The sequence below is a fragment of the Somniosus microcephalus genome, chromosome 18, assembly GCF_052327205.1.
Source record: "Somniosus microcephalus isolate GS21.2 chromosome 18, FLI_Smic_1.0, whole genome shotgun sequence".
NCBI lineage: Eukaryota > Metazoa > Chordata > Chondrichthyes > Squaliformes > Somniosidae > Somniosus > Somniosus microcephalus.
The window spans coordinates 68,769,022-68,782,476 of record NC_141004.1 but is presented as its reverse complement, the minus strand read 5'-3'; the positions used below and the strand labels follow the sequence as shown (position 1 = coordinate 68,782,476).

Genomic DNA, 13,455 nt, shown 5'->3' with positions numbered 1-13,455 from the left:
CAGTCAAGTGTGCTACAAAGCAAGCTTTCCATGTGCCCATAGCATATTCAAATTTAGGGGAAGGGACTCCTGTTGGAAAACTCAGCAGGGACAGTTGTCCACCAACTAGTGAGCATTATCTCATACCTCTTACCTATCCATTCCTTTCCTTTCACTGCACCTATCCATGATCGCCTACAAAGCTCCACTGTGAACTTCCCACCATTTCTCTTTTCCACTCTCACTTCTGCAGAGACCAGAACAACCCGCAAGCAACTCCTTCTCTGATGTGCACCTGTATCTTTCTGTCCTCAATGTCCCCACAGAGTGCACCATTGCATATTGCAGAGTCCAGGCACGCATACTCACCATTACTATCCCTTCAACTTGTTTTGTAAGTCAAAACTGTAAACAACAGATGGCAGAAGTCTGCTACAGGACAGGCATAATGACAATCATGGATCTGACCATGTATAAGAAGTGTACCCTACAGATCTAAGGCTAGGATTTTGAGAAGACAGGAGGCATAGTTCCAGCTTGGGGCTTGTATTACATTGCTCCTCCTATCACACTCCATCCAACATATTGTTACAAGCACTGACACCCAAGCTTCCATGCACCAGTCCTACCCATGCCAACTGCTTGGCAAAGTCCATAAGTAGCTCTGAAGACATTCCCCTAACACGTCCCTCTTTCTGTTCTTTTAGTTATGTCACCAGGCGCTGCATCAGGGCTCTCCTGAGAACACTCCATCTGCACCTCACCTAGCACTTCGTCACTACGCCTTACTCAGGCAAGCACCAGGAAAGATCCATCCATCCCATGGGACTGAGTGATGCACAGAGCACAGATGACCATTAACTAGAGAAGATGTTATCAAAGGAGCACATGTCCAGAGGATCAAGAAGCCTCCCTTCCCATCTATAGATCCAGATCTCCAGGGGACAGTTTTTAAAAGAAGAATGTTTTCAGAGCATGAGTGACTTGCACTTTTTTGGGGTTCTGCCTAGGAGCTTCCAAAAGATGGCAGAAAGTAGGAAGCCATATGTGTGCTTTGGAACAAGTGGCAGCTCCAGGGACCTCCGCAGTGCAGCCGTTTAGAGTACATGCTCTTATTACAGCTGCCATACAGGTCTTGAGCAGCAATCACGCCTACACATTGGCTAGGGTAGCTGATGAGTTGGGCCAAGTGAGGCAAGAGATGTGTAGTAGCATCCCCAGTGTCACTGCTGCAATGGGATCTGTTGACCCAGTGGCACACCAGGTACACCAGCAGAGAGGCTGGGAGCAGGGGCAGGTAATAAGTCAGGTTGCTGTCTCTTCAAATGGCAACATATTCAGACCAAGCTGAAATGCTAAATCAATGATTTCACAGGAGCCTGAAAACAGGGTACCGTAGCCTATTGGTTATGGTACTGCACTAGCAATCTAACAGAGGTTGTTGTTGTGTATGTACCTTTAAGGGAATAACTGGTTTTAGACTGCAGTGCCGACAGTGACCACCCCTGTATAAAAGGCCCTAGCAGGCTTCTGTATTTCAGTCTGACGTTGCCTCCTGTTCAGTAAAGTACCTGTTAAACTGTTCTCCTGAAGTCCGTGTATTATTGAGGCGCGGACTTTACAGTGGTGACGAGTAAGTTCGAACTCACCTGCAGTGTGGCATCATCTCACGGGGGTCTCGCCCTGAAAGGAGGGTTCTTGGAGGTCGTAGTCTGAGCAACGGCCGTCGACCGAGGGCAACCGCCCAAAGAATTCATCGGTGTTCGAAGAATTGCGGGAGAGACTGTGGAGAGCTGTGCTTGGCTCCCCAGTTAAGGTGTTCCTGCAAATCGTGCTGGTAGCAGGTAGCGCGCTGACCCTTCCGGACTGCGGCGGGCTCAAGCTCGATTGAGCGGCTCTACAAAACGGGCCGCGCAGCGTCGCCGAGAAAAGAAAACAAGAGAGAGGGTGGAGCGCACAGGGCGCGGTCGGTGCTCAAGAACAGGGCAGCGGAGAGAAAATAAACGGGGGGAAGGAAAGCGAGACGCGCCGAAGCTGCGGGTCACCGCCATTACCCTGTAGAACGCTAGGAGCAGCGTGGCAGCAAGGGGAAGAAGCAAAAGCGCGGGAGGCGCCATTTTATTCCATTGGAGAAGAAGCAAAAGCGCGGGAGGCGCCATTTTAAATCACCCAAGATGCCGAAAAGTGGCAGTATCACTGCTTTCGACAACGAGGTAGAAGACTGGACCACGTATGTGGAAAGAATTGAAGTGTACTGCAAGGCAAATGAGGTGGCCGATGGAAAGAGGGCATCGGTATTATTAAATCTGATGGGTGCGAGTACGTACGGCCTATTGCGGAATTTAATTACCCCAGCTAAACCAATGGAGAAAAGTTTTGAGGAGATTGTTCATATCTTACAGGAACACCTAAGCCCTACACCACTGCTGAAAGCAGAAAGATTCAAGTTCCATAAAAGAAACCAGCACAAAGATGAGAGCAATGCTGACTATCTTACGGAACTACGCAAGTTATCGAAGCACTGCCAGTTCGGAGCAGGACTGGCAGACACCTTACGGGATAAGTTTGTCTGCGGGCTCCAGAGTGAAGGAACCCAGAAACGACTACTTTCAAAAAAGGACCTGACGCTAGAACAGGCTTTCAGCGTGGCAGTATCCTACGAAGCAGCAGCACGGGGAGCTGCGGAAATACAACAGAAACCACAAGAATACAGCACTAACGAAATGGCGTATGGAGCAGAAAAGTGCTATCGCTGCGGCAGAACAACCCATGAGCAGAAGGACTGCTGGTTTAAAGGCACAGTATGCAGGCAATGCGGAAAAATGGGACATATAGCAAGAGTCTGCAGGTTGGGAAAGAAAACCAACACGACAAGAACTACTAAGGAACAGTACAGGAAAGTAAAGAAACTGACAGACAGTAGTTCGGAAGATCAGGAGAGTGATAAGGACTCCGGGAGCAGGAGACTAAGTTGTTTAAAGTTACACAACGTGATCGCAAAGGAAGATCACCGAACCATTTGGGTCACGCTCATGATAGCAGGGTCCCTAGTAAAGATGGAATTGGACACAGGATCAGTCCTAACTGTCATGAATCGATGAGACTATGAGCGGCTATTCTCACACATACCCTTAAAGGACACGTCCATTGTATTGAAGACATACATGGGGCAAAAGGTCTACCCCAGAGGGAAAATAAGGGTGCCAGTTCAATATAACGGCAAGGAAACACAGAAACTATATATGTATATACTACGAGATGGAGGACCACCATTATTGGGACGTGAATGGATCCGAAAAATACAATTGGATTGGCATTCCATTCTGGCGCTAACTGTGACTGACAAAAAGGATGATGACGTCGCACCTGGACGTCTGTCACAAATTCTATCTGACACGGAAGAGGTGTTCCAACAAGGACTTGGGACTCTAAAAGGAGTAAAGGCAACCATAAAGATTGAGGATAACGCAAACCCAAAATTTTTCAAGGCAAGACCGGTGCCATACGCGATCCGCCCAGTCGTTAAAGCTGAACTGGAGAGTCTGGAGCATTCGGGTGTGCTGTCCAAGGTGGACTGGAGCGAGTGGGCCATACCCATCGTTCCTGTAATGAAGAAAGCATTGAGCAACACGCCTGGGGAGCCAAGGAAGGTTCGCATCTGTGGGGACTTCAAGATGACTGTGAACCCAGTCCTGCACACAGTACAGTATCCACTTCCGCGGATAGAAGATATTTTCGCCTCACTATCTGGAGGGAAACGTTTTACAAAGATTGATCTGGCTCAAGCGTATCTACAGGTGGAGGTGGAAGAAGCATCTAGGAAATACCTCACGATAAACACTCACAAAGGCCTTTACCAGTACAATCGACTGGTATTCAGGGTAGCATCGGCCCCGGCTATTTGGCAGAGGGCAATGGAACAAGTCCTGCAAGGGATCCCGGGGACCCAGTGTTATTTGGACGACATCCTGGTTACGGGCGAAGATGACAATGAACACCTTGCCAACCTGGAGCAGGTGCTCACGAGATTGCAGGAATATGGGCTACGAGCCAACCGCCCCAAATGCGAGTTCTTCAGGCGACAAATCTCATATTGTGGCCACATGATTGATGAGGAAGGGTTGCATAAATCGCCGGACAAGATTGAAGCTGTAGTCAAGGCTCCAGCACCGGAAAATGTGTCGCAACTGAGGTCGTTCCTCGGGTTGGTGAACTACTACCATAAGTTCTTGCCGAATGTATCTACAATTCTGCACCCACTGAACGCCCTGCTTCAAACTGGAGTAACATGGAAATGGAGTGATGAGTGTAAGCGTGCCTTTCAGGAATGTAAATGCCTAATCACTTCAAAAGAAGTACTGGCCCACTACAACCCAACACTACCGATTCAGTTGGCATGTGATGCGTCACCTTACGGCATTGGAACGGTGCTGTCACACAAATTCCGTGACGGTTCAGAGAGGCCAATAGCCTTTGCATTGTGCTCGCTAACCTCAGCCGAGCGTAACTACGCCCAGATTGACAGGGAGGCCCTCAGCCTGGTGTGGGGGATGAAGAAGTTCAACCACTATCTGCACGGGCAGAAATTCACCCTACTGACTGATCATCAGCCCCTGGTCTCCATTTTTAACCCAAAGAAGGGCGTTCCGGTGATGACGGCGCAACGGCTGCAAAGATGGTCACTTTTCCTAGGGGCACATCAGTACGACATAGAGTACAAGGGTACGAAACAGCATGGGAACGCTGATGGCCTGTTGCGCCTACCGTTGCCTACGGTGGAAGAAGCACCTGCAGTGGACCCTGTGGAGATATTCCATGCGACCATAGTCGAATGTTTGCCTGTTACAAACGCAAGTATTGAGAAGGAAACCCGAAATGACCCGACACTCTCTCGGGTCTATGATTTGACGGTGAAGGGATGGCCAGCATATGGCGACTCACTGTTGCCAGCATTCTCGCCAAGGAGAGAACAACTGTCAGTGTGCCGGGGGACCTTGATGTGTGGATCCCGAGTGGTAATTCCACCTAAGTTGAGAGATAGAGTGCTCAATGAGCTTCATGAGGGTCATCTGGGAGGGGTAAAAATGAAGAGCCTAGCCAGGGCGTTTGTGTGGTGGCCGGGAATCAATAAAGAAATCGAGGCTATGACCAAGAGATGCACAGGATGCCAGAAGGTCCCAAACGCTCCACCACAGGCCCCGCTACATCCATGGGAGTGGCCCTCATCTCCATGGCAACAGGTACACATTGATTTTGTTGGTCCATTTATGGACTCAATGTTTCTAATCGCTGTGGATGCCCATTCGAAATGGCCAGAGGTCATTAAAATGTCCTCCACCACCACGGAGAAAACTATTGCAGTCCTAAGGACCATCTTCGCCAGGAATGGGTTGCCAGAACAGATTTGCTCCGACAATGGGCCACAGTTTGTGTCTGAGGATTTCCGGAGGTTCCTGAAGAATAATGGGGTGAAACATTACACATCTGCCCCATATCATCCAGCCACAAATGGATTGGCTGAGAGGTTCGTTCAGACCTTTAAAAAGGCCATAAAGGCAATGTATAATGACGACATACCACTACAACACAAGGTGGATAATTTCTTGTTTGCTTACCGGAATGCGACACATGCAGTAACCAACCAAACTCCAGCCGTACTGTTTTTCAACCGAAGGCTAAGATGTCACTTGGATTTGCTCAAACCAAGCATAAGACGAGATGTTGAGGATAAGCAGTTCCAGCACATAAATGAGAAGCCAACCAGGAGCTTCAAGATAGGGCAACCAGTCTTGGCCCACGACTACCGAACAGAAAAATGGCAGCCAGGAACGATATGCACACAGCAGGGACCACTAATGTACACAGTGGACGTTGGAGAGAGCATCGTGAGACGCCATGCTGACCAGATTCTAGAGTCACAGGAACAAGCCAAATCTATACCACAAGCATGTGCACCTGGTACTGAGCCCGAAGTACAGATTTCGTCTACCTCAGAAGCAGTGGTATTGGAAGCTGACGAACCAACCAATGACAATGAGCCTGAATCAACTCCACCGCAAGAACAGGATACTCGAGAAAGGCGCTATCCAGTCAGGATCAGGAAGCCTCCTCAAAGACTGAACTTATAAATGATTATTTCAGTTGATGTATATAGTACCGAGAAAATTGTAATTGTAATTAGTTATTATTTAGTTGTTAAATGAATGTTATGTACTGTTTATCTAAAAGGGGAGGAATTGTTGTGTATGTACCTTTAAGGGAATAACTGGTTTTAGACTGCAGTACCGGCAGTGACCACCCCTGTATAAAAGGCCCTAGCAGGCTTCTGTATTTTAGTCTGACGTTGCCTCCTGTTCAGTAAAGTACCGTTAAACTGTTCTCCCGAAGTCCGTGTATTATTGAGGCGCGGACTTTACAGTTGTGAGGTCAAATCCCACCACGGCAAGTTGTGAAACTGGATTAAATTAAATGTGGTAATTTATCATTAAAATAACCATGAAAATTGAGTGATTGCCATTAAAATCTACTAGTTCAATTATATCCTTCAAAGGAGACTATCAGCCCAGCTGATCTAACCTACATGTGACTCCAGTGCCACACTGTGATTGACTCTTATTAAGAGCAATTAGTGATGGTCAATAAATACTGCCTTGCCAGTATCACCCAGCCTCAAGCAGGAGCATCTGGGGTTCATACTGATCCATTTATATCGCACCTTTCATGAACCACCGGATGTCTCAAAGCCCGTTATAGCCAATGAAGTAATTTTGAAGTATAGTTACTGCTGAAATGTAGGAAGCGCAGCAGCCAATTTGCTTCCACAAACAGCAATGTGATAATGACCAGATAATCTGTTTTTGTTATGTTGATTGAGGGATAAATATTGGCCAGGACACTGGGGATAACTCCCCTGCTCCTCTTCGAAATAGTGCCATGGGTTTATGTCCACCTGAGAGAGCAGACAGGGCCTCGGTTTAACATCTCATTCAAAAGACAGCACCTCCAACAGGGCAGCACTGGAGTGTCAGCTTAGATTTTTGTGCTCAAGTCTCTAGAGGGGAGCTTGAATCCACAACCTTCCGACTCAGAGGCGAGAGTGCTACCAACTGAGCCACTGGCTAACACTTCTTTCAAGCAGAAGCATCTGGGGCTCATACTGATTCATGTTCAGAGCCACCTCAATCTTAGAAGCCTCTCACTGACATTCAGCTGACAACCACTTCCCCAGCCACTCAACAAATGTTTTCAAGCAAAGTTTGTACTTTGGTAATAACAAATCATACCTCTCTTTTCTTCAGTAAGTCCTCTGTCTTCTCTAGTTCTGTAGTCAAATTTTGTTCTTTGGCATGTGACTCTTGAAGATTTTCATTGAGATGCCCTTTTAATAATTAATAAATTGAATAGTAGTGAAAACTATGATAACATAAAATGTCAGTTCATAACTTTGAGTTTTTCCATAATGAAAGTACTGAATATTTCTTGAATCCTTTTATATTGTCGATTCCAAAACTTTACTTGAAATCACCATTATTCTTATAGTTCTTGTTAATCAACAATGAGTAGAAAATCTTTGCAGATAAAATAAATAAAATTGGTATTATACAACTAAATGTACTTTGTAATATCTTTGACTCCTTTGAATTTCTGTCAGTCAAGCCATGCAGCATTAATGTAAAGTAATAATAATATGCTCAGTATTTGTTTTCTCTACGAGGGTGACTGATTCAAATTCAGTATTCAAGAGAAATCCATTTTGTTTTAAGAAAAGAAAAGCTTTTATTTAAATTGTAAGCAGATCTGTTGCAGTGTAACTCACAAGTAAGCTGGCCATGGTTGCAATGTTTAAGTGCTGACCTGGTCTATCCCTTTAAGATTACACACAGCTCAACTACTTTTGAATCTTGTAACTGTACTACAGTGTGAGTCAACACTTTGAAGACAGCAGGAGAGAAAATTGGGGGAAAATTAGACAGTGATACTTAAATGAGTTTGCAAACTGTTTCTGTTTTGCTGGTAATAAGTGTCAATCCTAATGTTAGCATTTGCTCTTCTTCCTCCACGAAGACAGTGACTCACTGTTTGACCCCAGTAGCTCCTTTTCTCCTTGCAGCTGCTGCCTATTCTTTGCCCCGTCTTCATTTGAATGACAATCATGACCGCACGAATAACAAAAATAGGACAAAAAAAATCAAATCTGAAACGGAACCAACATACGCGTGTGGAGAGGAGAGGAAGAAGAGCTTGAGCAACCGCCGTCTCTGTCTTTTCTCAGCGAGTGGTGGCCTAGGCTCAGCGATAGCTGCTGCCATCCTCGCACAGGTGTTCGGGAGGGGGAAAACAGAGGTCCGAGTCGGGGACGGAGCTGCAGTTTGCTCAGCTCGGTCCCACTTTTACGCCACGGTGTATTTTTCTTGTTTTTTTTATCTGATTTTTTAAATTCCTGGAACCCTTGGCGGACCCCTTGAAATATTCTCATGGACCCCCAGTTGAGCACCCCTGCACTAAAGTATTAAATAAAAAATCCGAGTTAAGTGTTGTTCAGGATCAGCTCTTTTTCTCTTTCTTAGATGACTAGTTTATGCCAGTGTTTATGGTCCCCAGCTAAGCATCTAGTGGTGCATCACGTGAAATGGTGCTTTCTAGGTAGGTGAACTTATCCACTGCAGACAGCCTGTGCACTTCAATGGTAATATTGGGTGGCACATAATGTTTTCCAAGGACAGGTTGGTATATAGTTTCTGTCTTCTTCAGATTGATAGTGAGAACAAACTTCTTACAAACATCCAAGAAATGATCTAAGATAACCTGGAGGTCCTCTTCAGTATTGGTTAAGACATAAATGTTGGGTAGAATACTGGTAGAGCTCCCTCCTTTTCTTTAAAAAAGTGCCATGGGATCTTTTACACCACCTGAACAGGCAGATGCACCTCAGTTTAAAATCTCATCTGAAAGATGGCATGTCTGACAATAAAGCACTAGAGTGTTAGACTAAATTACGTGCTCCAGTCCTGAAGTGAGACAGGAACTCGCAACCTTCAACCTCAGAAGTGAGAATTCTGCTACCAAGCGAAGGTGGTATCCTAACATATTAAAGTACTTAAAAAGAATTTAACACTCCTTGAAATTCTAAAATGTGAAAAAACAATGAAACAAAAAACGATACAAAATGCAAAAACAAAAGAATAACCTAATGTACCGAATAAAATACAATCCCCCCAAAAAGTCAAAATTGTAAGATCAATGTCAAGCTAAAACCAACACTACACACCTTTAAGAAATTAACTAATAAAGGCCAGGAAGTGACTTCTCCAACATGTACATTTCTTAAGCAATCCTCAGGAAATCATAGCAATATTTTAAATATTTTTGAACTACAGGTAGCTTGTATCATGATATTGCCTCCTATGAGGTGGATCAAGTTGCCCAGGATTAAGGAATAAGCAAAGCACAACTACATAGCAACCAGATCAAAATAGTAACACTTAAGTTAAGATTATATTATTTTTCTGTTCTATTGATATATATTACAACTTGGCAAAAGTTAAATTCTGATAATTGCATTACTAGACTGGATTCTGCAAATTTGCAAAATTCAAATTATTTCTCCTCCTTACTCCTTTCGCTTGCCATTACATAAGCAGAATACATTCCAAATACATAAATTAAATTTACATTGATCGAAAGAGGTAAAATCACTTACTGGTTGCTTCCTCTATCTGATCACATCTGATTTTGGACTCTTGTAGATGAATCCATGCTTCGTGAAGCTCACTGTCTTTTTGTTTATATTGCTGTTGCAACTGTTGTACCTTGAAATAGTTTTAAAAAATAATTAATGGGCCTTTCAATTTTAAGAGAAAAGATAAAGGTGCACTAATGCCATTTTCACGTTTATTTGAATAACCATACCTCACGTCATACATTCTATATTGAGGCATAATTTAAGTATTGTTGCTGTGAGGTTCTACCAGCAGGAAAACTTGAAATTTAAGGGCTGAAATTTCTCTTTATGTGCACTGGCAGTGCAAGTACATTTGCCATAGCGCATTTTTTATTTCTGATCCCGAGGAGACCTTTCAGGTTTTCCAAGGTTCCCTTATTTGCATCACATTCTGAGAATACAGAAGCTGGGCTGGGGTGGGACTTCTGGGCAGCAGCACAAATATGAAGCTGCAGCTCCATTAAAACTGCATCTGCACTTCTGGTTGGCTAAAGATTGTCCAGTTGCTCTGTCCAGTATAATTCTGAGATGAGACAGAAGTCTGCAAATTTCCAGAGTGGGGGAAGGAAGTACACTTTTCAATGAGAGCGCTGGAGATCATGCTGAGGGAGGTGATGGCAAGGCCACATACCATTTTTGGTCCCCAGCAAGTTGCAGTCAGGGCTGCTTGAGAAGTGACTGAGCAGGTAAATTGGGTTTCTTCTATAAAGAGATCATCCTACCAGATGAGGAAGAAATTCAACACCTTGAAGTTTACCGAAGTGACAGCTGAACTTATCTCTTAACAAGGTTCTGCAGTGGTATGTCATGTACATACACTCAGCTCAACGAGCTGCATACTCACATGGATGCTTCCTCATCTTTACATACCCCTTTATTCTCATTAGCACTAGCACAAGGCATGCCATCCTTACCTGGTTTGGCCTATTTGTGACTCAGACCCACAGCAATGTGGTTGACTCTTAACTGCCATCTGAAATGGCCTAGCAAGCCACTCAAGCCAAACCACCAAGTTACAACAAACCGCTATGAAAAACAATAATAAGAATAAGACCGGATGGACCATCCGGCATCGACCTCGGCACCAGCTACGGACGCGACAATGGCACACCCAGCCCAGTCAACCCTGCAAAGTCCTCCTCACGAGCATCTGGGGACTTGTGCCAAAATTGGGAGAGTTGTCCCACAGACTAGTCAAGCAACAGCCTGATATATTCATACTCACAGAATCATATCTTTCAGGCAATGTCCCAGACCCCTCCATCACCATCCCTGGCTATGTCCTGTCCCACTGGCGGGAGAGACCCACCAGAGGTGGCGGCACAGTAGTATACAGTCGGGAGGGAGTGGCCCTGGGAGTCGTCAACATTGACACCGGACCCCATGAAGTCTCATGGCTTCAAGTCAAGCATGGACAAGGAAACCTCCTGCTGATTACCACCTATCGCCCTCCCTCAGCTGATGAATCAGTATTCCTCCATGTTGAACACCACTTGGAAGAAGCACTGAGAGTAGCAAGGGCACAGAATGTACTCTGGGTGGGGGACTTCAATGTCCATCACTAAGAGTGGCTCAGTTGTACCACTATTGACCGAGCTGGCTGAGTCCTGAAGGACATAGCTGCCACACTGGGCCTGCGGCAGGTGCTGAAAGAACCAATCCGAGGGAAAAACCTACTTGGCTTCATCCTCACCAATCTACCTGTCGCAGATGCATCTATCCATGACAGCATTGGTAGCAGTGGCCACCGCACAGTCATTGTGGAGGCGAAGACCCGTCTTCACACTGAGGACACCCTCCATCGTGTTCTGTGCCACTACCACTGTGCTAAATGGGATAGATTCAGAACAGATCTAGCAGCTCAAAACTGGGCATCCATGAGGCACTGTGGGCCATCAGCAGCAGCAGAATTGTATTCCACTACAATCTGTAACCTCATGATCCGGCATATCCCTCACTCTACCACTACCATCAAGCCAGGGGACCAACCCTGGTTCAATAAGGAGTGTAGAAGAGCATGCCAGGAGCAGCACCAGGCGTACCTAAAAATGAGGTGCCAACCTGGGGAAGCTGCAACACAGGACTATATGCATGCTAAACAGCGGAAGCAGCATGCTATAGACAGGGCTAAGTTATCCCACAATCAACAGATCAGGTCAAAGCACTGCAGTCCTGCCACATCCAGTCGTGAATGGTGGTGGACCATTGAACAACTAACGGGAGGAGGAGGCTCCATGAATATCCCCATCCTCAATGATGGTGGAGCCCAGCACCTGAGTGCAAAAGACAAGACTAAAGCATTTGCAACCATCTTCAGCCAGAAGTGCCAAGTGGATGATCCATCTCTGCCTCCTGCTGAGGTCCCCACCATCACAGAAGCCAGTCTTCAGCCAATTTGATTCACTCCACGTGATATCAAGAAACGACAGCACGCACTGGATACAGCAAAGGCTATGGGCCTCGACAACATCCCAGCTGTCGTGCTGAAGACTTGTGCTCCAGAACTAGCCGCGCCTCCAGCCAAGCTGCTCCAGTACAGCTACAACACTGGCATCTATCCGACAATGTGGAAAACTGCCCAGGTATGTCCTGTCCATAAAAAGCAGGACAAATCCAATCCGTTCAATTACCACCCCATTAGTCGACTCTCAATCATCAGCAAAGTGATGGAAGGTGTCGTCGACAGTGCTATCAAGCGGCACTTACTCACCAATAACCTGCTCATCGATGCTCAGTTTGGGTTCTGCCAGGACCACTCTGCTCCCGACCTCATTACAGCCTTGGTATGAACATGGACAAAAGAGCTGAATTCCAGAGGTGAGGTGAATGTGACTGCCCTTGACATCAAGGCAACATTTGACCAAGTGTGGCACCAAGGAGCTCTAGTAAAACTGAAGTCAATGGGATCCAGGGGGAAAACTCTCCACTGGCTGGAGTCATACCTAGCAGAAAGGAAGATGGTTGTGGTTGTTGGAAGTCAATCACAGCCCCAGAACATCGCTGCAGGAGTTCCTCAGGGCAGTGTCCTAGGCCCAACCATCTTCAGCTGCTTCATCAATGACCTTCCCTCCATCATAAGGTCAGAAGTAGGGATGTTCACTGATGACTGCAGTGTTGAGTGCCATTCACAACTCCTCAGATAATGAAGCAGTCCATGCCAGCATGCAGCGAGACCTGGACTACATTCAGGATTGGGCTGATAAGTGGCAAGTAATAATCGCGCCATACAAGTGCCAGGCAATGACGATCTCCAATAAGCAATAGTTTAACCACTGTCCCTTGACATTCAACGGCATTACCATCGCTAAGTCGCCCACCATCAACATCCTGTGTGTCACCATTGACCAGAAACTTAACTGGACCAGCCACATAAATACTGTGGCAACAAGAGCAGGAGAGAGCCTGGGTATTCTGTGGCGAGCGTCTCACCTCCTGACTCCCTAAAGCCTTTCTACAATCTACAAGGCACAAAGCAGGAGTGTGATGGAATACTCTCCACTTGCCTGGATGAGTGCAGCTCCAACAACACTCAAGAAGCTCGATACCAACCAGGAAAAAGCAGCCCGCTTGATTGGCACCCTATCTACCAACTTAAACATTCACTCCCTCCACCACCGGCGCACCGTGGCTGAAGTGTGTACCATCTACAAGATGCACTGCAGTAACTCGCCAAAGCTTCTTTGGCAGCACCGCCCATACCAACTAGAAGGACAAGGGCAGCAGGCGCATGGGAACACCATCACCTGCAAGTTCCC

The 13,455-nt window shown here is 46.1% G+C and overlaps 1 protein-coding gene across 4 annotated transcripts in view; it reads right to left on the bottom strand.

Moving 5' to 3' along the window:
• Nucleotides 1-13,455, bottom strand: part of sycp1 (synaptonemal complex protein 1) — a 698,098-nt gene that overhangs the window by 366,444 nt on the left and 318,199 nt on the right. For all 4 annotated transcript variants that reach the window (XM_086011629.1, XM_086011633.1, XM_086011630.1 and 1 more), the window contains exons 11-12: nt 9,680-9,788; nt 7,263-7,357 (exon numbers count right to left, since the gene is read on the bottom strand). In XM_086011629.1, coding sequence (XP_085867755.1) covers nt 7,263-7,357; nt 9,680-9,788 — 204 coding nt within the window. The remainder of the gene's footprint in view (nt 1-7,262; nt 7,358-9,679; nt 9,789-13,455) is intronic.